The 27,976-nt window shown below is 49.3% G+C and overlaps 1 protein-coding gene across 3 annotated transcripts in view; it reads right to left on the bottom strand.

Moving 5' to 3' along the window:
• Positions 1-27,976, bottom strand: part of REEP1 (receptor accessory protein 1) — a 92,746-nt gene that overhangs the window by 8,563 nt on the left and 56,207 nt on the right. The window contains exon 9 of one of the 3 annotated variants that reach the window (XM_083145991.1): positions 23,360-23,499. The exons of 1 other annotated variant lie outside the window; for it this stretch is intronic. In XM_083145991.1, the coding sequence (XP_083002117.1) occupies positions 23,360-23,499 (140 nt within the window). Of the gene's footprint in view, positions 1-8,305; positions 8,444-23,359; positions 23,500-27,976 lie in introns of all 3 variants that reach the window. One more of the 3 variants, XM_083145829.1, reaches the window with a different exon arrangement.

Raw genomic sequence — 27,976 nt, 5'->3', positions numbered from 1 at the left:
AAGTGAGCAGGTGTCAGTCCTGTGAAAGGGAAAATGTTTCCAAGGAAAGAAAATCGATGCCTCAAGACCCCTGTAGCAGAGGAGCTCAGGGATGGAGGTTCTTCAGTGTATCGGCAGGCTGGGAAGCCGAATCTGTTATTTATTGTCAGTAAAATGCAGTATATCTGGAAGTACTGGGAAGAAGCTCAGCAGATGATCAGCGGGTGGAGAGTATCCAGCATTCAGGACAAGTTGTGTTACCTGGGGGATGCATTCCTGCACTGTAAAGGTGAGGCCACTTCTTGGAATCTGCTGGGGGAGCCAGAGTTTGTAGAATTTACAGAGGAAGTGATTGCTACAGTTACCCAGATGCTCCAAAGAGGACAATATTCTGAGGCTGAAGGACAAGTCCAGAATAAATTGATGCCCCAGATAGAACCAGAGGAAAGGTCTAGAAGGGGGCTACTGCAATCTGGGCAGACAACCGAGGGGTCTGCCACAGAATTAATTGTTACCGCAAGAGAAGGGTCGTTGTCAGGGGGGCCCCTAACTGCCCTTGAAGAAATGAGTATGGAGGAGCTGATAGCAGAATGTCAGCTGCGAGGTATACCCATCCAATCCTGCACTCGCGGGGAAATCCTTCAGCAGATCCTTCACGATCAGGGAGATCCTACAAATGCATTTGCTGATTATCGGGCATGTATCCTCCATTTCGGTGCACAGTTGAGTGTGTGGGAACAATTGCAGTGTCTGGAGGAGTGCTTCGTGGTGGCAGAGGAAGAGGCGATTGATCGGGGGCTCCTGGATACCCCAGCATGGCAAGATCAGTGTCGCAGGGGGCGTGATGAAAGGCACCGTTTGCAACTGCTTCTCCCCCATCCTAGGGAGGAAGCTGCTCCGTGTTCTATACAGGGGGAGGTTATCCCCAAAGTGAAGGAGGTTATTCAGGAGGAGCTGCACTACAGCTTCCCTTTTGCTGAGATGGAAGATGAAGAGCTATTATCCTGCTGCCAGGGGATCTATGAGGACTGCGTCCAAGAAGAGATCGCCGTGGTTAGAGGAGTGTTCGACAACATCCAGGCCACAAGCATACCAGTCGCAGATGATGTCGTGCTTCAGGCTGCCCAGCATATTCAGCTGGGGAAGGTGGTTATCCTGGAGACTGAGGACTGCGCAGAGGAAGCGGCAGGTGAGACCCAGGCTTTTGAGGGCGTAGGACTGGCCTTGGAGCAGCCTGCCCTGCAGCCACCAGCGGAATTGTTCCTGATGGAGGGTCCCTTCTCAGCCCTGGGCCTTGAGACCAAATGCTGTAGTGAAATTTGCCATGCCCCTAGTTTGGGTTTGAGGGAGGAAGGATGTGACAGAGTGGCGGAAGTGCCAGGGCCAGAGTCCCTATATTGGCCAGCTGTTGGGCAGCTGTTCCTTGTGCAAGAGGGGGAGGTGGAAAGTGCTCCCTGCCCCATTATGCCAGGGGCAAAAGTATTAGTACACCCTATAGGTGTACCCAGTGTAAAAGGTTACAATTTTGCAGAGGGGGGGTACCCAGCATCTGAAGAGGAGGAATTGCTAACTCACTTGTTAGTTAACATGCATAACTTATATTGTGATATTGCCCTTGCTGATTCTGCAAACCAGCCGCCTCTTCCAAGATGGGTTTGGTATGATGTCACTCTGTGGGACTCAGGTGGTGTGCCTCTAGCCCAGATTCTCTGCTCTGAATCACACTACAGGTTGTTATTGGTTCCAGAACAGCTTGGTACCGGGACTACAATAGTAGGGGAAGGAATGTGAGGTTATCAGACTCACTGTAAATCTGTAATTACTATATTTTATTAGGTGTAGTAATTAATGTACTATTTTAGTCCGTCGGTACCCTCATATTCCCCATAGATGTTTCTATTCCCCATATCTGTGTGTACCATAGTATTAGATGCTGTTAAGCAAATCTGGTCGGACAGGAAATAACCTTGTGGTGAATTCTTTCCTGGGTATGTCCAATTACCATACTTTTGTTCCTGCTATCAACAGGAAATGTTCACAGGGGGTAATCAGGACATAACCAAATTACCTTAATTGTATTTACACTCCTTTGTGCCTTTCTGGACTCTAGTAGACTCTTTGGGGCCTGACCCAGCAGGGGGGGGGCAGCAGCAGTACCTGGGAGGGGGGATAAACCTGACTCTTGAATCCACCAATCGAGATCGAGTGCAAGCCCACTGATGGTATGGAGACGCGTGGGAAATTAGAAGTTTTTAAAATGACTTGCACACAAGCCAGGAGGGAGATTTTTATGGACTGTCCTGGACTAAGAGGTTGTGCTCTGTCTGGGTATCGTGTGGACTTATCTGCTATCACTGCTGTGTGGAGGAGTGATAGTTTTGTGCTTTGGAACTGCTGCTGCAAGGACTGCCATTGGACTGCTACCCGATAACATTTATATGCTACATTTGCCTCTTGTTCCTGTCTTTATCTACATGTGTGTGCTGTGATAAAAATAAACCATATTTTGGTTTCATCTGCTCGGTGTCTGAGTGATTGAGGAACTCGTATCTTCACACTTTATTCCTCTCCACTTTATAATTTTTCAAGGAAGGGTTGCCTATTTTCTGTATGCCCTCTCTGGGATAGGGCAGCCAGCCCCATGTGGCAGAGGGGAAGAGGCCGCCGGCTTGACGAAAAAGGGGTGGGATAAGGCAGAGCTATGAAGGAAACGCGTTGTTTGGGGAAGTGACCAGCACGAGCATGTCCACACCCCCTCACATGCAATGCCAGTATTACAGGCATTGTGCATCGATGGGCGGGGCTACAATGACGCAATTGCTGAGGGGAGGGAGCTTTGAAGACTGGCGACAAAGCAGATGGGGGGGGGGCAGGGTAGTGGAACCAATTTTTGGGAGCCGCCTGGCCATTCTGGGAGGGTAGACAACCCTGTTTCAAGGCCTCGTATATAGGGCCTTAAAACGGTAAAGATGCATTCCGTTTTTGTGTTCTCGCCTTGCTATTTTTAGCACTGGGCATGCTCTCTAGCCAAGCATACACAGCTATTGGTAACTACAAGCAATTCTTATGTATCTTAATCAGTTGTGTAACAATCGGTGTGGTGTTCGCTCATATGCCAAATGTTCTGAGGATGTGTGGATGCAACTGACGTCTCTTCTGAGCTGATCGTACGCACTTATTGCGGAGGGATAATGGTTACTGCCACAAGCATCGTGATCAAGGCGAATGTGGGTGAATTAATCCTGTGCATGCAACTCAGCCTCAGTGTTCAGTCAGCAGAAAAGCACACAGCAGCAGCAGCAGGGTCCTGCACGACATATGCCAATACACATGTGGTAGGAAAAGTTGTTTACAGTATTTTTTTTTATTATTATTTCCATAGCTATGGCTATCCCCTTCAAGGAGCCCTGATCTCTGGTATATGCCCAATATCCCCCTCCAATTACCCCCCCCCCCCCCCCCAGCTTCCTCTGTTGCGGTAATGCTTGGCTTGGTCAGTGCAGGGTTTAACATTACAAATATGTCTGGTGCTATGTGCAGTAGACGGAAGATAATAGGTATGGCTACAGTTGCCTTTTCCATTGATGGCCAAAGTGCAATTGGCCACCGATAGTGTATAACTATGCAATGGATGACCATCAATGTTTTTAAATATCGATGGTCATCCATTTTCTTTGATTGATTGGCCCGTGAGCTATTCAAAATACAGGGGGCGGGGCTTCACATCTCGGCCCCTTGGGGGAAAAAACAAAACAATTAGTTGAAGCTTGACATCGATGCTGGGAAACCATCTGGTTCTCCCCATCGATGTCAAAACCATTCGACTTCGGCCATAAACCATCGATGGATTTGAATAATCGATGGTCGATGGCCATCCCTAGGAGATACTGCTACACTTCATTTCTGTATCTAATACCCCTTTTACATCGCAGCTAATTACGGGTACAAGCCAGTTTGACCCAGTAATTTGTGCGATGTGAAAGGGGTTACCTTGTCCCTTAAACGGGTAGCAACACGGCAATAAGAACCGGTAAGAAAGCAGAGTTCTTACCGGTTCGTTGCTGCGTTGCTTGGCGGTGTGAACGGATTAAACTGGTCGAGCGACCCGTTTCCCATTCACACTATGGAGGAGGCAGCACCAGCTGTAAGCACTGCCTCCTCCCCGCCCCGATGACGCGCCTCCTCCCCCGCCCCCGATTATGCACCGACTCCCCACCGCACCTCCGGATGACATCAGCGAACCAGCATTATTTCCGGTTCACTATGGGGATGTGAACATCCTAAAATGCAGGTTCGCAACGGGACTGAACCGTTTCAACTCTTGCTGCCGATTTCATGTGCGCAGCTTAATAGAGGTATTCAAATACTAAAATTAGCAGCAACCATAAGTACAGCTGCTGTGGGCACAGGTTCTGCCATCTTGGCCCACAGATGTATGCGCTTACCCTAAAGCCTAGACGTACTTGCGAAAAAGTGGGTGCATGACGTCGGGACCTGTCATTTTAAAGTTTAGCAGTTCCTTGACCTTTTGTTTTTATTTGAATTGAATCAGCCTGAATCCAGAACAGTCGCAGTGTTCTTAACATCTCAGCCTCTGGGTACTTGTGGTGATACCGTCTCATGATTCCTTTACTGTATCAGCAGAATAAATCAGGACAGATCAGGACAAGGCAGCAGTAGAGCCACCGTGGCATAATGACAACACTGCACTCCAGCCTTGCCGCCGCCAATGCAAGGTGTAGTCACCCCCTCGGTAGGGAATATAGATTGTAAGCTGCACTGGGGAGGGACCGATGCGAATGTTCAAATATTCTCTATAAAGCGCTGCGGAATATGTGTGCGCTATATATATAATCTGGTAATAAATTGACATGAATCATGAGTCAGCACTGTCGGCGTCTAAGGGGAGAGACTTCTCATCTGAGTACTGCCACACATTTGTCATCCTCTCCCTCCCCAGACACTGGGGCAGATGTATTAAGTAGCATTACAGGGGAGAAGGGGTATCAGCGCACTTTATGTGCACTGATACCGTTCCTCCCCCTGTATGATGTGGCCGGCGTGCGGTAAATGACAGGGGGCTCACGTGAGTAGCGAGATCTCGCACATGCCCAATACAGCCGGCCAGGGAGAAGAAGACAGCCCATTAGCATAAGCTAAGGGGGACATCGTTGAAGGGGGAAGTCTGTGCTTCCTCCGCTTTGATGGACAAAATGTTAATACACCTTGTCGACGTCCCTTCCATTGGCGTAACTAAGTGGCGAAACTAAAATTTTTGCGCCTCCCGCCACTAAAACGTTACAGCAGACAGTCGTTTAGGATGCAAGAGGAGGCCGCCGCCTCCTCTAGCATCCTTAATAACAGACTGCTGTGAGGGGCTGTTGCCCATAGCAACCAATCAGATTCTGTCTACCATTTTCTAGGATGCAGTAGATAAATGACAGACAGAGTCTCGCAACAGCACCACTTTTCATTTTTAGATGCTTTATTAAATTTACCCCAGGGTTACTGTGCAGATCAGTCCCAGATTACACACAATAAATGTTCTCTGACGGAGACACAATTACTGTATCAGTTAATACAAATTGTCTCAAAAGCTTCGCTAGGACACATTTGGAGGAAAGCCCTCTTTCAGCGAGATCACATTGGTTTTATAATAAGTAGCATGTAATTAGTGTCCTGAGGATTGCAATGCACAGTAATGAGGCAGAGATGTGTCACAGCACACAATGCCCTACTGTAACGTGGTTTAATAACATAATAGAAAGTGAAATATACTAAGCTGATATACCACCCAATGGCACTATTCCAACACCATCAACACTGCCCTCTACAGGCCGAGACACTGACGTACTGAAGGGCCCTTATACTTGCATTACGGTTTAGGAAACTATGGGGGCGAATGTATTACGGATTAAAAACTTCTAACTGCCATATTTTTGGCTGTTTGAAAAATGGCAGGTAGGAGCTGATTGGCCAGATGTTTATGACTATTTATTACCCTCATGTTTATCTCTTTTTAAGGCTCAATAAATCTGCCCCTATATAATCCTATAGGTCCTGTGGCCGTGTTCCTGGAGCTCTGCCACTTCTTTAATATGGTACAAGGTTATTAATTTTGTTAACTCATAAATGGCCGCAGAGGGGGCTGTGAGTGGGAGGACCAATCACAAGCTGCAGTGGAAGGAGTCACCTTGGGTATCCTCCTAGCCAGCAATGCAGGTAGAAGTTACACAGCAGAGTCCTACAAGGTTTTCCTAGCACTGAGACATTAGTATGGTGATTAGTTACTTCATAACTTTATGCTTCGTTGTACAATATCAATATATTAATAGCATTCATAAACCCGCTCGAAGCAAAAGCTTCGAAAGCTAGTCTGCTACCTTCTGTGTTTGTGCATGTGTGAGAATGCAATGTAGTTTTACTCTCTGCCAGCAGATGGCAGTGTTTCAGAGACTCACGGGCACTAGACATATACAGTATATAGATGACTAGGATGACTTTTATGAAAGCCATTTCTACGGTGCTGTTTTCTGAGCAGGCCACATCATATACCAAATTAAAGGTTTGGCAGAAACATTTTGGTGTTGTAATTGGTTGCTTCGTTTTGGAGTGGCAACATTTCTGTCTGATCTACACAATGCATCACCATTGTGCTCTGGAAGATGTGACAGTTGGCAAACTTTCCCTGTGCACCTGCTGAGTGACCTGGTTCATGTGACCTGCCAGGTGGGCTGGAAAATGACAGTTATTTGCAGCCATCCACTAGGCAGGGATTTTTTCGAAATTTTACTTCTAAAGTGGTGAAAAAACGGTAAAATGTTCTGCCCCGCACACCTTTCCCGATTGAAGCTGGGCACATCAGCTAGTACATAATATGAATGGATATGTTTGTACTGTACTAGAAATCTCATTTAATCAAATAGGCTGTACAAATAACTAAGTTCATGACTGACTGCAACATAAAACAAATCATTTCATTACTTGGAACTCGAGATGCTCTTTAATCCTCACTGGTAGGATTTGGAGATTTGTTGGATAGAAGACAGTTGTTCTGTGGCCAATAATAGGTTAGAGAACTAAAGTAAATGTCTGCCTGGGAAACGCTACCTTTTTTGCACCAGTTCTCATAAATGTCATCCTGGCTCTATGGGGGTTATTTTGGTTCACTCTTTCTGACAAATTCCTTCTTAGATGGACAAAACCATGTGCACTGCAGGGGGGGCAGATATAAAATGTGCAGAGATAATTAGATTTGGGTGTTATTTTGTTTCTGTGCTTTATTTTTACACTACAATATAGATCTCGCTTTGAAGTAAAACCCCACCCAAATCTAACTCTCTCTGCACAAGTAACATCTGCCCCACCTGCAGTGCACATGGTTTTGTCCATCTAAGAAGGAATTTGTCAGAAAGAGTGAACCAAAATAACCCCCTATATGAGGAGACCCCACTTTGTGGTTATATAGAAAGAGATCAGCAGCCTTCTTCCATTCTATTCAATTTGGCTTTTCAATGTATTAGGTGAAGCACTAGAGGCCAGATGCACTAAGCTTCAAAAGTGATAAAATGGAGAGTGATAAACAACCAACCAATCAGCTCCTGCCTGACACTTTTCAAACACAGTCTGTGACATGGCAGGTAGGAGCTGATTAGTTGGTTGTTTATCACTCTCCATTTTATCACTATTGCTTAGTGTATCTGGCTCTAGATCAGAGATAGCTAACCTGTGGCACCCCAGCCGCTGTGGAACTGCACCTTCCAGCATGCCCTGTCACAGTTTTGCTGTCAGTGAATGTGAAAACTGTGGCAAGGCATGCTGGAATGTATAGTACCACAGCAGTGGAACAGTTTGTCTACCCCAGAACTTGTGGATACATTACATTAGTTATTCCATATAAACATACTGATGACCAAAGAAAATACTGATATCAAAATTCTAAGAATGAAAGATCCACCTTCAGGCAACTGTAATGCACCGTCTTGCACACGCATGTCTCAAACATTTGCTAAATATAAGGTGTGTCCAAATGAAAAGGAAACTATTGCTGTAGCGGAGTTGGTTATTTTATTGCCTTTGGATACGGCACAGAACAGCTCTGCTACATCCACAAAGCGGTTAAGTGAGGTATCCATGGCCCACAAACACTATGTATAGGAGATATAAAGGTTTTGGAACAAAATGTAAAATACAACCGTTCAGTAAAAAGTTTGCTTAAATGAATATACTATATGAATGTCTTTAATCTAATACAGTACATTGCATTATGATCCCATTCCCCCATCGGTCACCACCAGCACATAGAAAGGGGAGGAGGCATACTCACATTAACCAGCAGTGTCATGGTTAATGGAGCCTTACTGCGCCTTTTTTAAGCTCGTTCTGCTCCTTGAGTCTTCTGCTCTTTTCGCTGCAGCTGTTTTCGGCGGAGGCTGAGTGACCTTCGGCTCGGCCACTCCTGTGTCTGAAGACAGCAACCAGGGGAGGGAGAGGAAGAGGGGGAGAAGGGGCAGGGTGGCATCTTTATGTCAGTTCTAGGCCTTCACAGCAGCACAGACACATATATGGAGATGGATGTGTGTGATGGCCCTAGATATTGTTTATTAGTGATTGGTAGCTCACGTTATATGAAAAGACCTCAGGCATTTACTGGCATGATGGAGATAAAGGAGGAATCCTCTATGCAGGTTGCTTTCCAGGCGTACACAATGTATATGCAAAAAATAGGAAACTTAACATTGGCTGATATCAGTTAGTGGATATTGCACAGTGGTGGCCTCTAGTGGGCCTGCAGGGGAGGGCGGTCTTCAATCTGAGGTCCTGCCCCGCCCTAGAGGAGCAAATTGGCTGCCTTTTGTGACATGGCAACCAATCAGCACTGAAGTAACATCTATGATTTGCATAATATTAAATTATACAGAGCAGCTGATTGGTTGCCATGGGCCACTTCTCCTCTGGGTCACTTCTCCTCCCTTATTACTGCTTCATACAAAAATATAACGGAGGCTGCTATACTTCTGAGAATAATCGTTTTCAATTAGATGTTAGAGAACCTCATAATTCTCGACCAGAAATGAAGACCACCATATGACACAAAATAAGGCTTCCTCACCTATATACTATACACAGATATTTACATAGTTTTCCATCATGAAATACCAGTATTGGCTGAGAAAACAGGACATATACAGCACAGTGGGTACCCTATGTATACAGACTATAGGACGACTCTCAGCCGGCTATGCTTACCGCTCAGTGGTCCCCTTACAGATCTGAGTGTGACAATATTGCACTGATATTTTTACAAATACAGATAGTGTGAGTCATTGGACAGACACTACACCCCTAACCAAGTCATCTTTTACTGCACAGTATCACATACATGGTTCAACTCCAATGGGAAAAAAAGAGCAAGGTGGTGGAGCGCTTATAACTAAAAAATCACACTTGGATCAACTGGGTATCACATAAATTTGTCAAAATTATTTAATATGCAATATTGTGCACAATAAAAAACACTAATAAAACAATAATAAAATTACTGCGGACCCTGGAATTGTGGAACTTCCACTTGTTCCTATATGTGCTCCTTTTAGTTAAATAAAGATATATTACCCCTTGGTTGTAGTCCGTTGGATGGTATCGGGGTGTCCAATATTTACTGCTGAAGTCCCTTTGTAATTTGCCTGGAGATGTTAAACAGGTGAGCCTATAGAATACCAGGTGGGTCTCCAAGAATTGAGCAGACGATGGTATCCCCCTTAATTGTAATCCGTTTTAGATGGTATCAGGGTGTCCAATGTTACTGCTGAAGTCCCTTGTAGTTTGCCTGGAGATGTTGAGCAGGTGAACCTGAAGATTACCAGGTGGGTCTCCAAAGATTGAGCAGACGATGGTATCCCTGGAAATAAAAATCCAATTTGGTGGATTGGAAACGCGTTTCGTTGTTTTCCAACAACTTTTTTTTTGAGACCTTGAAAAAGTTGTTGGGAAACAACGAAACGCGTTGGTTTTTACCCACTGTTGGACTCTGGACTCTGCTCAATATTCCACTTGAACCAGCTCCATACCATCCTATTGGACTCCCCTCATTCCAATCCACCTAATTGGATTTTTATTTCCAGGGATACCATCGTCTGCTCAATCTTTGGAGACCCACCTGGTAATCTTCAGGTTCACCTGCTCAACATCTCCAGGCAAACTACAAGGGACTTCAGCAGTAACATTGGACACCCTGATACCATCTAAAACGGATTACAATTAAGGGGGATACCATCGTCTGCTCAATTCTTGGAGACCCACCTGGTATTCTATAGGCTCACCTGTTTAACATCTCCAGGCAAATTACAAAGGGACTTCAGCAGTAAATATTGGACACCCCGATACCATCCAACGGACTACAACCAAGGGGTAATATGTCTTTATTTAACTAAAAGGAGCACATATAGGAACAAGTGGAAGTTCCCCAATTCCAGGGTCCGCAGTAATTTTATTATTGTTTTATTAGTGTTTTTTATTGTGCACAATATTGCATATTAAATAATTTCTACAAATTTATGTGATACCCAGTTGATCCAAGTGTGATTTTTTAGTTATAAGCGCTCCACCACCTTGCTCTTTTTTTCCCATTATTATTGGGGGACTGACCTTCCCCTCAGGTGTGAGCAGCTAGCTAAGCACTACATCCATAGCGCCTTTTTGTTTTTCACTCACGTGAACAAACAATTTCTTCTGCAATGGTTCAACTCCACCATAGGCAGCAGTAAGAAGGATTATGTTGGTAAGTACATGGGTGCAAACTTTAATTGTTTGGACAGATTTAAAGTTCAGAGGGCAGAGGTCATGAGGGGGAGGGGCTGGATATTACATCACAGTGCAACAATAAAGCTGCTCATTTGTGTGGTACATGGGAAAGGAAGCATACTAGCCCATTCTCCCGGAATCACTGTGAGGCAACCGGTTCCCAGGCAAACCAAAAGCCATTGTGGCAACTGGTGATTGTCAGGTGAAGTTGTGCCGAGAAAGCAGTGTTATGACACAACTGTCTATGAATTGTGTAATTGCGTTCTTGCCTGCAGAGTAATACAAAAAATTGTAGCAAAATGTTGAAGCGGGGAAGGACGAGATGACTCGATTGGTCAAGTCATGTCCCCACGCCTACTATGTTGTTTCTGGAAAGGGAGGTGTCCATTATCTCCTTTGTCGTCAAGAAGTATTCTGATTTTCCCTCTTAATTCATTACAAACAATTTCCTTTCTTTTCTAAACAAGCAAAACTTTGATAGTGCAAGAAGAGCACCTGTAGTAACAGATGCCAGTGCTGTGAGAACTGAGGGCATATCTAAACCGGTCCAAGTTTTGCGGAGGATCGGGATCCTGGATGGTTTTTTTTAAAGCGGCAATCATTAACATGGCAAGGCCAATCTGATTTTGCCTAGTAAATGATTGCCGCTTTAAAAACAATGTCTGGGATCGAACAGCATAAAAGATGATTTAAGAATAGAACCAGTTGGGGAAGTCATATAAAAGCTAAGGATTAGGTAGACAAGGCAGGTTGTTAGAAGCTGCGCCACAGCTCTCTCTCTCTGCAAATCTAACTCTCTCTGCACATGTTACATCTGCCCCACCTGCAGCATGGTTTTGCCCAGTTTGAGAACAAATTTGTCCTGCGATCAAGTCAGAATTAGGCCCTGGCTGCGGCCAGCCTGAGAGAGCTTATGCAGGCTGATCAGCGCCTAATGCTATAAACGAGTTCCGACCAATGGTGGCGATAGTCCTGATGGTGATTAGATGCTACATCCTCAGACGCAGCCCTCGGGTCTCACAAACAGGAGGTGTCCATCTCCCGCTCGATGCCTAACTGCCATGTTACAGGCTGGGTTTAAAAAATGACAGGAATGATTTCCCCAGTATGTGCAGTCTGTGTGTAGCCTAGGGCCTACACGGCAGCTGGGACAGAAACAGGCTGGTCAGGACCGGAGCTGACGTCACACGCCTTCCCCTAAAATGCCCTGGCACGTCTGCGTTTTGCCTGACACTCCCAAAAAACAGTTGGGTGACATCCACAAATGGCCTTGCGCAATTCTGTATGCATGTGCAGTCTATCAATAACCGCCCGGCCTACACAACGGCAGCCCTGTGATCAGGTCTGAATTAGGCCCATTTGTCATACTTGCCTATGTGCTTAATGGGGGAGACCCAAATGGCAGGAGGAGTGAAGGAAAAGGCTGACAGGATTAAGCCCTGCCCCTTTTCCCACAAAAAAACAGTGATTTGCGGCTCTCCTTGGAGGGGGCGGGGCTAAAAGGACACTATTTCTGCCATTTTAGCTCCTCCCCGGAGAGCCATAAAGTCCAGTCAGTTGTCTCAGCGGGGAAGGGGGTGAGGGAGCTTTGCCCACCTTCCCAGAGGGCCGGGAGGAGGACTGGATTTTCGGGAGCCTCTTGGTCATTTCGGGAGGGTAGGCAGGAATGGCCCAATGGTTTTCAAATGTGGGGCTTAAGACACCTCAACAGTACAGGTTTTAGGGATATCCCTGGTTGTGCACGGATGGAATACTCCAACTGGCTGATGTACTAATAAAGTCTCCTGTCACTAAGCCTGGATGTCTTTAAAACCTGGATTATTGGTCTAATGCATCGGTGGTAAAATTTGACCACAAGCCTACATTAGTTTCTGTTAGGTCTCCATAAAAAAATTTTTTTTTTATCCTGTCTGTCTCACAAATAATATTCCCACCGTGCTCTGGAATAGGAGGTGAGAGGAGGATCCATACTGCTTCATACTGTATAACAAAAATATACTTTTTCTTATTTTGCTCCAAAAGTGACAGTGTCCAGCAATGTAATGCCGACTGACCCATGGAACATGTGACCATCTCTGCCACCCCATGCACTGTACAGCTGCAGTAAGCAGGACATCAACTATGTATATAACTGACCCACAGATCATGTGACCATCTCTGCCGCCCCATGCACTGTACAGCTGCAGTAAGCAGGACATCACCTGTGTACATGACTGACCCACGGATCATGTGACCATCTCTGCCACCCCATGCACTGTACAGCTGCAGTAAGCAGGACATCACCTGTGTATATAACTGACCCACAGATCATGTGACCATCTCTGCTGCCCCATGCACTGTACAGCTGCAGTAAGCAGGACATCACCTGTGTACATGGCTGACCCACAGATCATGTGACCATCTCTGCCACCCCATGCACTGTACAGCTGCAGTAAGCAGGACATCACCTGTGTACATGACTGACCCACGGATCATGTGACCATCTCTGCTGCCCCATGCACCGTACAGCTGCGGTAAGCAGGACATCACCTGTGTACATGGCTGACCCACAGATCATGTGACCATCTCTGCTGCCCCATGCACCGTACAGCTGCAGTAAGCAGGACATCACCTGTGTACATGACTGAGCCATGGATCATGTGACCAGCTCTGCCGCCCCATGCACTGTACAGCCGCAGTAAGCAGGACATCACCTGTGTATATAACTGAGCCATGGATCATGTGACCAGCTCTGCCACCCCATGCACTGTACAGCTGCAGTAAGCAGGACATCACCTGTGTACATGACTGAGCCATGGATCATGTGACCATCCCTGCCGCCCCATGCACCGTACAGCTGCAGTAAGCAGGACATCACCTGTGTACATGACTGAGCCATGGATCATGTGACCAGCTCTGCCGCCCCATGCACTGTACAGCCGCAGTAAGCAGGACATCACCTGTGTATATAACTGACCCATGGATCATGTGACCATCTCTGCCGCCCCATACACCGTACAGCCGCAGTAAGCAGGACATCACCTGTGTACATGACTGAGCCATGGATCATGTGACCAGCTCTGCCGCCCCATACACCGTACAGCTGCAGTAAGCAGGACATCACCTGTGTACATGGCTGACCCACGGATCATGTGACCATCTCTGCCGCCCCATGCACTGTACAGCTGCAGTAAGCAGGACATCACCTGTGTACATGACTGACGCACGGATCATGTGACCATCTCTGCCACCCCATGCACCGTACAGCTGCAGTAAGCAGGACATCACCTGTGTACATAACTGACGCACGGATCATGTGACCATCTCTGCCGCCCCATGCACTGTACAGCCGCAGTAAGCAGGACATCACCTGTGTATATAACTGACCCATGGATCATGTGACCAGCTCTGCCACCCCATACACCGTACAGCCGCAGTAAGCAGGACATCACCTGTGTACATGACTGAGCCATGGATCATGTGACCAGCTCTGCCGCCCCATACACCGTACAGCCGCAGTAAGCAGGACATCACCTGTGTATATAACTGACCCATGGATCATGTGACCATCTCTGCCGCCCCATGCACTGTACAGCTGCAGTAAGCAGGACATCACCTGTGTACATGACTTACCCACGGATCATGTGACCATCTCTGCCGCCCCATGCACCGTACAGCTGCAGTAAGCAGGACATCACCTGTGTACATGACTGAGCCATGGATCATGTGACCAGCTCTGCCACCCCATACACCGTACAGCCGCAGTAAGCAGGACATCACCTGTGTACATGACTGAGCCATGGATCATGTGACCAGCTCTGCCACCCCATGCACTGTACAGCTGCAGTAAGCAGGACATCACCTGTGTACATGACTGACGCACGGATCATGTGACCATCTCTGCCGCCCCATGCACTGTACACCTGCAGTAAGCAGGACATCACCTGTGTACATGACTGACGCACGGATCATGTGACCATCTCTGCCGCCCCATGCACCGTACAGCTGCAGTAAGCAGGACATCACCTGTGTACATGACTGACGCACCGATCATGTGACCATCTCTTCCACCCCATGCACTGTACAGCCGCAGCAAGCAGGACATCACATGTGTACATGACTGACGCACGGATCATGTGACCATCTCTTCCACCCCATGCACTGTACAGCCGCAGTAAGCAGGACATCACCTGTGTACATGACTGACGCACGGATCATGTGACCATCTCTGCCGCCCCATACACTGTACAGCTGCAGTAAGCAGGACATCACCTGTGTACATGACTGACCCATGGATCATGTGACCATCTCTGTCGCCCCATGCACTGTACAGCCGCAGTAAGCAGGACATCACCTGTGTATATAACTGACCCATGGATCATGTGACCAGCTCTGCCACCCCATGCACTGTACAGCTGCAGTAAGCAGGACATCACCTGTGTATATAACTGACCCATGGATCATGTGACCAGCTCTGCCGCCCCATGCACTGTACAGCTGCAGTAAGCAGGACATCACCTGTGTACATGGCTGACCCACGGATCATGTGACCATCTCTGCTGCCCCATGCACTGTACAGCTGCAGTAAGCAGGACATCACCTGTGTACATGGCTGACCCACAGATCATGTGACCATCTCTGCCACCCCATGCACTGTACAGCTGCAGTAAGCAGGACATCACCTGTGTACATGACTGACCCACAGATCATGTGACCAGCTCTGCTGCCCCATGCACTGTACAGCTGCAGTAAGCAGGACATCACCTGTGTACATGGCTGACCCACGGATCATGTGACCATCTCTGCTGCCCCATGCACTGTACAGCTGCAGTAAGCAGGACATCACCTGTGTACATGGCTGACCCACAGATCATGTGACCATCTCTGCCGCCCCATGCACTGTACAGCTGCAGTAAGCAGGACATCACCTGTGTACATGACTGACCCACGGATCATGTGACCATCTCTGCCGCCCCATGCTCCGTACAGCTGCAGTAAGCAGGACATCACCTGTGTACATGACTGACCCACAGATCATGTGACCAGCTCTGCCGCCCCATGCTCCGTACAGCTGCAGTAAGCAGGACATCACCTGTGTACATGGCTGACCCACAGATCATGTGACCATCTCTGCCGCCCCATGCACTGTACAGCTGCAGTAAGCAGGACATCACCTGGCTGACCCACAGATCATGTGACCATCTCTGCCGCCCCATGCACTGTACAGCTGCAGTAAGCAGGACAAAGGGCCTAATTCAGACCTGATCGCACAGCCGCGAATTCGCAGCGGCCAGTGTTCAGTTAAGCCACCGCCCCGCTAGAGTGAAATCCTGCCTTGTTAATGTGAACACCAGACACTCCCAGCATTTTCCCGGACACTCCCAGCGGTTTCCCGGACACTCCCAGCGGTTTCCCGGACACTCCCAGCGGTTTCTCAGACACTCCCAGCGGTTTCTCCGACACTCCCAGCGGTTTCTCCGACACTCCCAGCGGTTTCCCGGACACTCCCAGCGGTTTCTCAGACACTCCCAGCGGTTTCTCCGACACTCCCAGCGGTTTCTCCGACACTCCCAGCGGTTTCCCGGATACTTCCAGCGGTTTCTCGGACACTCCCAGCGGTTTCTCAGACACTCCCAACGGTTTCTCAGACACTCCCAGCGGTTCCCCGGACACTCCCAGCAGTTTCCCGGACACTCCCAGCAGTTTCCAGGACACTCCCAGCAGTTTCCAGGACACTCCCAGCAGTTTCCAGGACACTCCCAGCAGTTTCCCGGACACTCCCAGCAGTTTCCAGGACACTCCTATTGTTTTTCTTAGCACTCCCACTAAGCGTCTGATTTCCACCCCCAGACACCTACTTCCTGTCAATCACCTTTGCGAACGGCTTGTGTATAGAAAGTGTTGCAGGGCTCCAAAGCAGGATGGCCTCGCGAATGCATACTACAGGCCATACGCATGCACAGTAATCACACCCGGTGTGAATTCGTAGCGTGTGATCAGGTCTGAATCGACCCATATCCCGAGTTGCCACCATGCACTATCCGCACTACTCCTTAATCGTACATCACCTAGTACTTTCATTACTTTAAGCAGGCTCTGGACATCAGTAGTTGGTGCGCCTTAAGCCCTGATCAATTTAATGAGAAGCAGATGAAATAACGGTAAGAGGAGCAGTCAGGGTTATTCATAGATCATACAGGTAACATACAGTGGTAACAGATAGCACCCAATCAGCCAGCTCTGTAGTGCAAGTGGCAGGTTTAGGCCTGATTAGTTGCTATGGGTTACTGCACGTTTGTACTTTATACATGATAATGAGATTATACACTCTCTAGTGTGAATTACATGGCTATTATTAGGTCTCAAGCAAGATCTGATGCGACATCTAAAAATACCATTCATTTACATTAGGTAGTGCTGTGCACTAGTAATGACATCACAACTCACTGGTTCGATGATGACATCACAATTTAGAGATAAATATACTAAAGCTTCTAAAAATGAAATGTTGCCTATAGCAACCAAACATATTCTGTGTATCATTTTCTAATTGGTTGCTATGGGCAACATCACCTCTTTTTATTTTTAGAATCTGTAGTAAATTGACCCCTTAGTGTCAATATATAGGTATTATTTACAAGAGTCTCCACGTACTGTATATAAGCACCCCCTGTGTATTATTTTGGTAACAGAAGACCACAATGTTGACAATATTTAGGGCCTTATTCTGGTTTTCTCTCCCCCACGCGTACGCACGGGGGAGCAATGTTTTGCGGCTGCGCTTGCGCACCTGCATTTATGCACATGTGCAGAACTGCTGGTTTGCCATCCCGTTTGCACCTAGCAGTGTGGGCGTGGGGCAGCGGGGACGGGCTGCGCCCATGTGAAAATGTACAATATGGAAGGAAATAGGAGTGAACTATGTGGTAACACATCGTGGCAGAATTTTTGACAATATAAAACACAGCAGAGGGTGACAGGGAGAGGTAGGGGGCAGAAAAACAGTGGGTGACCAGATGAGGGATAACAGAGGCAGCAGTGGGCTCTCTGGCCCTAAGGGGCCCTGGTGCACTGCACCTGCTGCACCAATGGTAGTCCTGCCTGAGTATGACAGAGGAACGGCTGTTTCTGATCAGTCTCCTGTCCCCAGCATGGGGCAGGTATAAGTACCAATGCTGACAGCTGCGACTGAGGAAACATTGGGCAGTGCGACTAGACGTATTGGCACCATACTCCCATTACCCTAAGGTAGTAAATCTAGCTGCCATGGTCGCCCACACCTGGGTCTGTCTGCACATACGCCCATGTGCACACATATCAGTATAACATATACACACACACATGTACACATACCAGTATAACATACACCCACATGTAGGGAAGCCAATCCAGGGGTATTTTTTCAATCCCGGGATTCTGGATTGAAAAATGCTGAATCCCGGGATTGGTTTCCCTAATGAAAAAACGCCCCGGCCGCCCCACATATTTACTTACATTTGCGGGTGCGGTCGGGAGCCGGGTTGCTGAGTGGGCATGTGGATATGCCCAGGGGCCGGGTTGCTGAGTGAGCGGGCGTGCGGATATGCCCGGGGGCCGGGTTGCTGGGTGGGCATGTGGATATGCCCAGGGGCCGGGTTGCTGAGTGAGCGGGCGTGCGGGTATGCCCGGGGGCCGGGTTGCTGGGTGGGCGGGCGGGTGTGCTGATATGGCGAGGAGCCGGGTTGCTGGGTGGGTGGGAGTGCGGGCGTGTAGATATGTCCAGGGGCCGTGAGCCGGGTTGCTGGGTGGGTGGGCGGGTGTGTTGGTATGCCAAAGAGCTAGGTTGCTGGATGGGTAGGCGATCTGATAAAGCCGTCACGCTGCGCAGTGCTGCACTGCCGGGTACGGGAACAGCCAGGCAGTGCAGTCTAATCTCGAAATCCCGGCGTTTTGGGGGCCAAATCCCGGGATCCCGCCAATCCTGATCCAGGGATTGGCCACCCTACCCACGTATACACATACCAGTATAACATACATTCACATGTACACATAACAGTATAACATACACCCACACATACAAATATCGGGATCCGGTCAGCATGCCGGGGTTTGGGATGCCGGCAGTTGGAATACTGAAGCCGTAATCCCAACACTGGAGAGAAGACCAGCGCTGGAACACCGTTCACAATGCTGGCCATGAAATCTTTCAGGAACCCAAAAGTAAGTGTGCCGAGACTGGTTAGGGTTAAGCTGCTGATGGAGGAAAGGGGGGGGGGGGGGTTAGACATAATAGGTACAGGGCTAGGCTGCGGGGCAAAGGAAAGAGTTTAGGGTTAGGTTGTGGGGTTGGTTGGGGGTTATGCATTAAGGGGGAAAGGTTATGGTTAGGCTGTGGAGGGGGGGTTGTTCAGGGTCAGGCACTAAGGGGGAATGGTTATGGTTAGGCTGTGGAGGGGTGGTGGTTCTGGATAGGTACTAAGGGGGTTGGTTATAGATAGGCTGTGGGGGGGGTGATGGTTCGGGTTAGGCACTATGGGGGAATGGTTATGGTTAGGGTGTGGAGGGGGGGTGGTTTGGGGTTAGGCACTAAGGGGGAATGGTTATGGTTAGGGTGTGGAGGGGTGGTGTTTCAGGGTCAGGCACTAAGGGGGAATGGTTATGGTTAGGCTGTGGTGGGGTGGTGTTTCAGGGTCAGGCACTAAGGGGGAATGGTTATGGTTAGGCTGTGGTGGGGTGGTGTTTCAGGGTTAGGCACTAAGGGGGAATGGTTATGGTTAGGCTGTGGTGGGGTGGTGGTTCAGGGTCAGGCACTAAGGAGGAATGGTTATGGTTAGGCTGTGGAGGGGTGGTGTTTCAGGGTCAGGCACTAAGGGGGAATGGTTATGGTTAGGCTGTGGTGGGGTGGTGTTTCAGGGTCAGGCACTAAGGGGGAATGGTTATGGTTAGGCTGTGGTGGGGTGGTGTTTCAGGGTTAGGCACTAAGGGGGAATGGTTATGGTTAGGCTGTGGTGGGGTGGTGGTTCAGGGTCAGGCACTAAGGAGGAATGGTTATGGTTAGGCTGTGGAGGGGTGGTGTTTCAGGGTCAGGCACTAAGGGGGAATGGTTATGGTTAGGCTGTGGAGGGGTGGTGGTTCAGGGTCAGGCACTAAGGGGGAATGGTTATGGTTAGGCTGTGGAGGGGTGGTGGTTCTGGATAGGTACTAAGGGGGATGGTTATAGATAGGCTGTGGGGGGGTGATGGTTCGGGTTAGGCACTATGGGGGAATGGTTATGGTTAGGGTGTGGAGGGGGGGGTGGTTTGGGGTTAGGCACTAAGGGGGAATGGTTATGGTTAGGCTGTGGAGGGGTGGTGTTTCAGGGTCAGGCACTAAGGGGGAATGGTTATGGTTAGGCTGTGGAGGGGTGGTGGTTCAGGGTCAGGCACTAAGGGGGAATGGTTATGGTTAGGCTGTGGTGGGGTGGTGTTTCAGGGTCAGGCACTAAGGGGGAATGGTTATGGTTAGGCTGTGGTGGGGTGGTGTTTCAGGGTTAGGCACTAAGGGGGAATGGTTATGGTTAGGCTGTGGTGGGGTGGTGGTTCAGGGTCAGGCACTAAGGAGGAATGGTTATGGTTAGGCTGTGGAGGGGTGGTGTTTCAGGGTCAGGCACTAAGGGGGAATGGTTATGGTTAGGCTGTGGAGGGGTGGTGGTTCAGGGTCAGGCACTAAGGGGGAATGGTTATGGTTAGGCTGTGGAGGGGTGGTGGTTCTGGATAGGTACTAAGGGGGATGGTTATAGATAGGCTGTGGGGGGGTGATGTTTCGGGTTAGGCACTATGGGGGAATGGTTATGGTTAGGGTGTGGAGGGGGGGTGGTTTGGGGTTAGGCACTAAGGGGGAATGGTTATGGTTAGGCTGTGGAGGGGTGGTGTTTCAGGGTCAGGCACTAAGGGGGAATGGTTATGGTTAGGCTGTGGTGGGGTGGTGGTTCAGGGTCAGGCACTAAGGGGGAATGGTTATGGTTAGGCTGTGGAGGGGTGGTGGTTCTGGATAGGTACTAAGGGGGATGGTTATAGATAGGCTGTGGGGGGGTGATGGTTCGGGTTAGGCACTATGGGGGAATGGTTATGGTTAGGGTGTGGAGGGGGGGGGTGGTATTGGGTTAGGCACTGAGGGGGAATGGTTATGGTTAGGGTGTGGAGGGGTGGTGTTTCAGGGTCAGGCACTAAGGGGGAATGGTTATGGTTAGGCTGTGGTGGGGTGGTGTTTCAGGGTCAGGCACTAAGGGGGAATGGTCATGGTTAGGCTGTGGTGGGGTGGTGTTTCAGGGTCAGACACTAAGGGGGAATGGTTATGGTTAGGCTGTGGTGGGGTGGTGTTTCAGGGTCAGGCACTAAGGGGGAATGGTTATGGTTAGGCTGTGGAGGGGTGGTGTTTCAGGGTCAGGCACTCAGGGGGAATGGTTATGGTTAGGCTGTGGTGGGGTGGTGGTTCAGGGTTAGGCACTAAGGGGGAATGGTTATGGTTAGGCTGTGGAGGGGTGGTGGTTCTGGATAGGTACTAAGGGGGACGGTTATAGATAGGCTGTGGGGGGGTGATGGTTCGGGTTAGGCACTATGGGGGAATGGTTATGGTTAGGGTGTGGAGAGGGGGTGGTTTGGGGTTAGGCACTAAGGGGGAATGGTTATGGTTAGGCTGTGGAGGGGTGGTGTTTCAGGGTCAGGCACTAAGGAGGAATGGTTATGGTTAGGCTGTGGAGGGGTGGTGGTTCAGGGTCAGGCACTAAGGGGGAATGGTTATGGTTAGGCTGTGGAGGGGTGGTGGTTCTGGATAGGTACTAAGGGGGATGGTTATAGATAGGCTGTGGGGGGGTGATGGTTCGGGTTAGGCACTATGGGGGAATGGTTATGGTTAGGGTGTGGAGGGGGGGGGTGGTATTGGGTTAGGCACTGAGGGGGAATGGTTATGGTTAGGGTGTGGAGGGGTGGTGTTTCAGGGTCAGGCACTAAGGGGGAATGGTTATGGTTAGGCTGTGGTGGGGTGGTGTTTCAGGGTCAGGCACTAAGGGGGAATGGTCATGGTTAGGCTGTGGTGGGGTGGTGTTTCAGGGTCAGACACTAAGGGGGAATGGTTATGGTTAGGCTGTGGTGGGGTGGTGTTTCAGGGTCAGGCACTAAGGGGGAATGGTTATGGTTAGGCTGTGGAGGGGTGGTGTTTCAGGGTCAGGCACTCAGGGGGAATGGTTATGGTTAGGCTGTGGTGGGGTGGTGGTTCAGGGTCAGGCACTAAGGGGGAATGGTTATGGTTAGGCTGTGGAGGGGTGGTGGTTCGGGATAGGCACTAAGGGGGAATGGTTATGGTTAGGCTGTGGTGGGGTGGTGTTTCAGGGTCAGGCACTAAGGGGGAATGGTTATGGTTAGGCTGTGGTGGGGTGGTGTTTCAGGGTCAGGTACTAAGGGGGAATGGTTAGGCTGTAGTGGGGTGGTGTTTCAGGGTCAGGCACTATGGGGGAATGGTTATGGTTAGGCTGTGGTGGGGTGGTGTTTCAGGGTCAGGCACTAAGGGGGAATGGTTATGGTTAGGCTGTGGTGGGGTGGTGTTTCAGGGTCAGGCACTAAGGGGGAATGGTTATGGTTAGGCTGTGGTGGGGTGGTGTTTCAGGGTCAGGCACTAAGGGGGAATGGTTATGGTTAGGCTGTGGTGGGGTGGTGTTTCAGGGTCAGGCACTAAGGGGGAATGGTTATGGTTAGTTTGTGGTGGGGTGGTGTTTCAGGGTCAGGCACTATGGGGGATTGGTTATGGTTAGGCTGTGGTGGGGTGGTGGTTCAGGGTTAGGCACTAAGGGGGAATGGTTATGGTTAGGCTGTGGAGGGGTGGTGGTTCTGGATAGGTACTAAGGGGGATGGTTATAGATAGGCTGTGGGGGGGTGATGGTTCGGGTTAGGCACTAAGGGGGAATGGTTATGGTTAGGGTGTGGAGGGGGGGTTTGGGGGTTAGGCACTAAGGGGGAATGGTTATGGTTAGGCTGTGGAGGGGTGGTGGTTCTGGATAGGTACTAAGGGGGATGGTTATAGATAGGCTGTGGGGGGGTGATGGTTCGGGTTAGGCACTAAGGGGGAATGGTTATGGTTAGGGTGTGGAGGGGGGGTTTGGGGGTTAGGCACTAAGGGGGAATGGTTATGGTTAGGCTGTGGAGGGGTGGTGGTTCTGGATAGGTACTAAGGGGGATGGTTATAGATAGGCTGTGGGGGGGATGGTTCGGGTTAGGCACTAAGGGGGAATGGTTATGGTTAGGGTGTGGAGGGGGGTTTGGGGGTTAGGCACTAAGGGGGGTGGCTATGGTTAGGCTGCAGGAAGGGAGGGTTAGAAAGGTTGGGTCAGAATACTTACATCTGCAAGTCCGGAATCTTCATATTAAAGTGCTGCAGTCGGCCTTCTGGCCGGCATCCCAATACCACCCCCACATATCAATGTCTAATTTTAGAACGCTTTTCATTCTGAATGCATAAGCTCTGGTTTCAGGCTCTGGTGTATGGATCCCAGATAATCTGAGGTAATTGTGATGTAAATACAGCAGAACATAAGGTGAGAGAGGAGCCCACATAACGTGGCATCCGTGGTCACCTTGTCTTCCCATACCTGAACAGGTCGTTCCTTCCGGGGCGGTTTCTGCATGTTGGTCTTTCCCAGTATAATTATTCCCCCATCTTCATCGGACTCCAATTCCTGTATCTCATAGGTTGTGGTACTGGTCATCTCACAATGAGTCACCTCAACATCTACGTCCACATCCGGCTACGTAGTACAAACAGATATAATGAGATTGGGTGACGCAGTCACTTGGAGCACCACACACGTTAGTGCAAACCACCACACACCACCACACGGCTCTGCACAAGCAGCTAGCCTGGGCCACAGGCAACAAACCAGGACTAGGTATTAGAACAAGGGTTTAAGCACATGGTGGGGCAGCATCTCCCTAATATCAATTGCCAGAAGCAATACATGGTATATACTGTTTACACCATGTGGGCAATACCACCGCTGACTACTGAGGCGATGGGCAAGACGGTTACGGTATAGATAGTAGACACTGATTAGGTCGACAGTGACTAGGTTGACATCATAGAACAGTCGACATACCCTAGGTCGACATTCACATGGCTGACATGAACCCTCCCACTTGGCCCCTTCCATCAGGTAGGCCTGGCCGATCTGTGGATCTCTAGCTGTTGTTAAACTATAAGTTCCAGCATGCACTGCTACATTTTGGGTATTAGGGAATGCTAAAACTGTGGTAGGGCATGCTGGGACGTGTAGTGCTGACCCACAGGCTTGCCAGGCCTGAACTAGTTCAATACAGGTGACGGCCCTAAGGAAGATGACAGATTGCAATGCAGGATAGGGTAAGTTGTATAACTTGTTAAATAAACATCAGTCACAGGGTTAATAGGTGAGAAATGTAACCAAAGTCTAGCACGTGACCAGCCACTTAGGAGGAAGGGGGGTGGTATTTGTTTGGAGAGAGATAAAGTACCAGCCAACTATCATTTATCACTCTGAGGAGCAGATGTATTACGCCTAGTAATGTGATACAGTGGAAGGCGATAACGCACCAGCCAATCAACACCTGTCATTTTTTAAACACAGCTGATTGGCTGGTGCGTTGTCACCTTCCATGTATCACTTTACTAGGCGTAATACATCTGCCCCTCAGTCTATAACATGGCAGTTAGGAGCTGATTGGTTGGTACTTTATCTCCCACCGCTTTATCGCTCTGGAATGTTTAGTTCATAGGCCACTTTATCTCTCTTCAAGCTTTCATAAATATGTACCTCAGTATCCATCATAATCCAGGAATGGAAAGGATCAAATGCAAATATCCAACCACCATTCCCAGGCAATACACAGGGGAAGGTGACGCGGTTACCCAGGAGGCAATGCGGGATGGGGAATCTTGATTGGTTAGTGGCAGCAGCATCAGTCAGCCATTACAGGGAATCCACCATTACACTTTACATTTTCTTTTTTATGGTCATGTAGACATTGGAGACTATTTACTGAGTGCAAACTGGGATATTTTAGTGTGCACCCGATCATGTTTTCATGGTGGATCCCCAATAATACATAACAAGTAGATAAATTAGTGCAATGACCATGCAGAGCTGCAGCACTTACGTATGAGCCCAGGAGCATTGGCACATAGGAAAAAAGAAAGACAATCATTAAAACTCCCTTCAGTGCAACATGATGTGGCTGCAACAAAAGCATACCAACACTAGCACTATGCTCAGTACTCATTATGGGCGGGATGTATTAATATACATCGCCTCCCCTCGCCGTGATGCTAGTGCATATGTACTAACTAGTATCGCGGTGCGGTGATGGAGGCCCCCCAGCGATACCTGTGATGTGGTGTGCGGGGGGGTCTCTGTCACCTCCTGGGCTCTGCGGCAGTCCCCGGCGCCTCCTCCTCCCCCCTGCAGCCGGAAGGACATCCACGGCTGTGGCATGTTACTTGGGGAGGAGGAGCAGCACGGAGGTCGGGGAGGGGGGTCTGCATGTGCGGCGTGCGGTGGGCGCCACCCCAAGATACTCTGCCTTGTGAAGTTGGGGCGGACGGATCTAAGTACATTAGAAAATGCGGTAAACCCCCCGAAAACGGGGGTTTTACCTCATTGTCCACTTAGTACATCCCGACCTATGTGTGTTGCTGTAGCCTCCGCAGTATATGGAAGACAACAAAAGGCCTAATGCAGACTTGATCGCAGGGCAAAATTGTTCTAAAAATGGGCAAAACCATGCTGCACTGCAGGTGGGGCAGATGTAACAGGTGCAGAGAGAGTTAAGGCCCATACACACAAGGCGATTTTGAGCTCAAATTAGCTTCCCATTTTGGGCTACTACACTGGGCATTCCTATAGTAATGAGGCAGGGGTGCGGCTGCCGGGGGCGGCAGCTGATATCACTGGGACACCTAAGAGTGTCTTAGTTTTGCGTGTACGCTTCACATCATTCGATAGTCGGCAACAATCATATGATGTGATCCTCACCCCCTTGGCTGCAAATGGATGTTTATGCAAAACATCCAATCACAGCCGTGCAGGCGAACTTGGCGTGCAAGGGGGGGGTTGGGAGATCTTGTGAGCGGTGGGCGGTTCAAATCCATACACAACGCTGCGAACTTAGCAGCGTTGTGTGTGGTGCAGAATAATCTCCTTAATGTACATTGGTATCTCTAGTCACTGACAGGCTGATTATCTAAGATACATAAAGGGTGTGATTCTGATTGACTCGCTAAACACCCCCCCACCACCGTGTTGCGAAGACACATCCCCTCGCACGCATCCGCTGCTGAAGAAATCATTACATGGTCGTCGACCATGAAATGATTCCCCGGCCTTCGCAAATAAAAGTCAGTCTCAACTGACTGATATTTTGCCACCCGCCCCCCGGCTGGCATCGTCCCACCTGCGTACCCATGGGGACACCTATGAAAACACTGGTCGTTCTCATGGCCCAGCGCCGCCACCAGCCCGTCTGCCCCCATCCCTCCCCTCTGCGAACTGTCCGGTGAGTGACCAACTTGCAGCAGTCATACGGTCGGGGTTTGCGAGTGCACAGAAATGCGCTCGTGCAGGCACAAACCCCGACCATCGGGGCAGGTGCTGATTTCGGATCACTACGAGTGATCCAGAATTGTCCGCAAAGTCCCTTTCTCACCGGGGGCTGGTTCAGTGCACCCCAGCATCTAGCTTAGGCCTGGTATGAGTATATATTACTGGACTCTAATACCCGTCGTGTCGTGTTTAACCTCCACACTGGCTTCAAAACTGAAATGAATAATCAAAAAACAACACACAAAACTTCACATTTTGCATGGGCATAATAACGAAATAGATTTATTTCCGGTAACGAAACACATTATCAGAGGTTATCCCACCACTGAAAAGCGCAACTACCAAAGGATCTAAGTATATGCAGGACTGGTAACTATGAGAAATTCACTGCCTCTAATAGAATCAATATAAAAGCCTCATATATGCTCTAATTGATTGACTGAAAAAAACGGCAATCCCAGCTAATTCCAGCTTTTATTATATGTTATATGTTGTCTGTCTTGTCTGTATGTTATATTGTGCACAATTGTTAATTAATTGTCATTATATGGAAGCTGTTTCCATTACATGTGCTATTTTAAATAAATGATTTATACTTTGTACTAAATACTGTAAAGGCCCCCATACACTAGGGCGACTTGTCCTTAGGACAAGTCGCCCCCGACTTCCCCCTGAGCTTCCCCGGCTGCTCCCCGGGGGAGCTTGATTAGATTGGCACTTGATGTGCCATTTTTTACATGTGATAAATCGTCTCGATTTATCACATGTAAAAAAACCCGGGGAGCAGGGGGGGGCTACAGAGCAGGGCTGCTGGTGGGAGCAGGGGGGGCTGGGGACGCTGCGGGGGACACAGGCGACATAGAGCCGGGAGCTGTCAGTGCTAGAAAAAAAAGCCTATACAATGAATGGGCAGCCTGTGATTGGCTGAGCGCTCTCTCAGCCAATTGCTGACTGGCTGAGGGAGCGCTCAGCCAATCACAGGCCGCCCATTCATTGTATGGGCTTTTTTTTTTTATTCAGTACTGACAGCTCCCGGCTCCCCCTGCCCGGCTCTATGCCGCCTGTGTCCCCCGCAGCGTCCCCAGCCCCCCCCTGCTCCCTCCACCGCCGCGCCGCCCCACTAGGTCCCAAGTCGGGTGGTCGGACGTGCAGCAGGTCCGACCACCCAACGCAGATCCGATGCGCACGGGACCGCGCATCGGATCTGAGGGGACATCAAAACTAGCCGATTTTGGTCCGATTTCGGCCAGATCCGACTGATCTGGCCGAAATCGGACCAAAATCGGCTAGTGTATGGGGGCCTTAAGGACATTCAAATTACTGAGCAGGATTGCGCTTCTTAAAGTGCCAGACACCCCTGGTCTCTGACACTTATCTTCCATTATCGGAGGTGGTCTATTGGAGAATAAAAAAACACAGCTTCGGGTTGGTACATTTTGCTGAATGCCAGGACTGGAGACTGGAGCATCTGTGCTTGTTCTTTAGCGGCTATGCTATTGGTGGATATAAAAGTGTCAGTGAGAGACCAGCCTGGCACCTGTGCTCCAGGAATAGAAGCCGCAGAGTGCACAGGCTGGAGTGACAGCTGCCCGTCAGCTGCATCCGCAACCAAACAGCTCACACTCTGCACTTACA

The sequence above is a fragment of the Crinia signifera genome, chromosome 1 (assembly GCF_055691185.1).
Source record: "Crinia signifera chromosome 1, ASM5569118v1, whole genome shotgun sequence".
In the NCBI taxonomy this organism is placed as follows: Eukaryota; Metazoa; Chordata; class Amphibia; order Anura; family Myobatrachidae; genus Crinia; species Crinia signifera.
The sequence above is the reverse complement of the archived record's forward strand: the minus strand, read 5'-3'. Positions and strand labels throughout refer to the sequence as shown.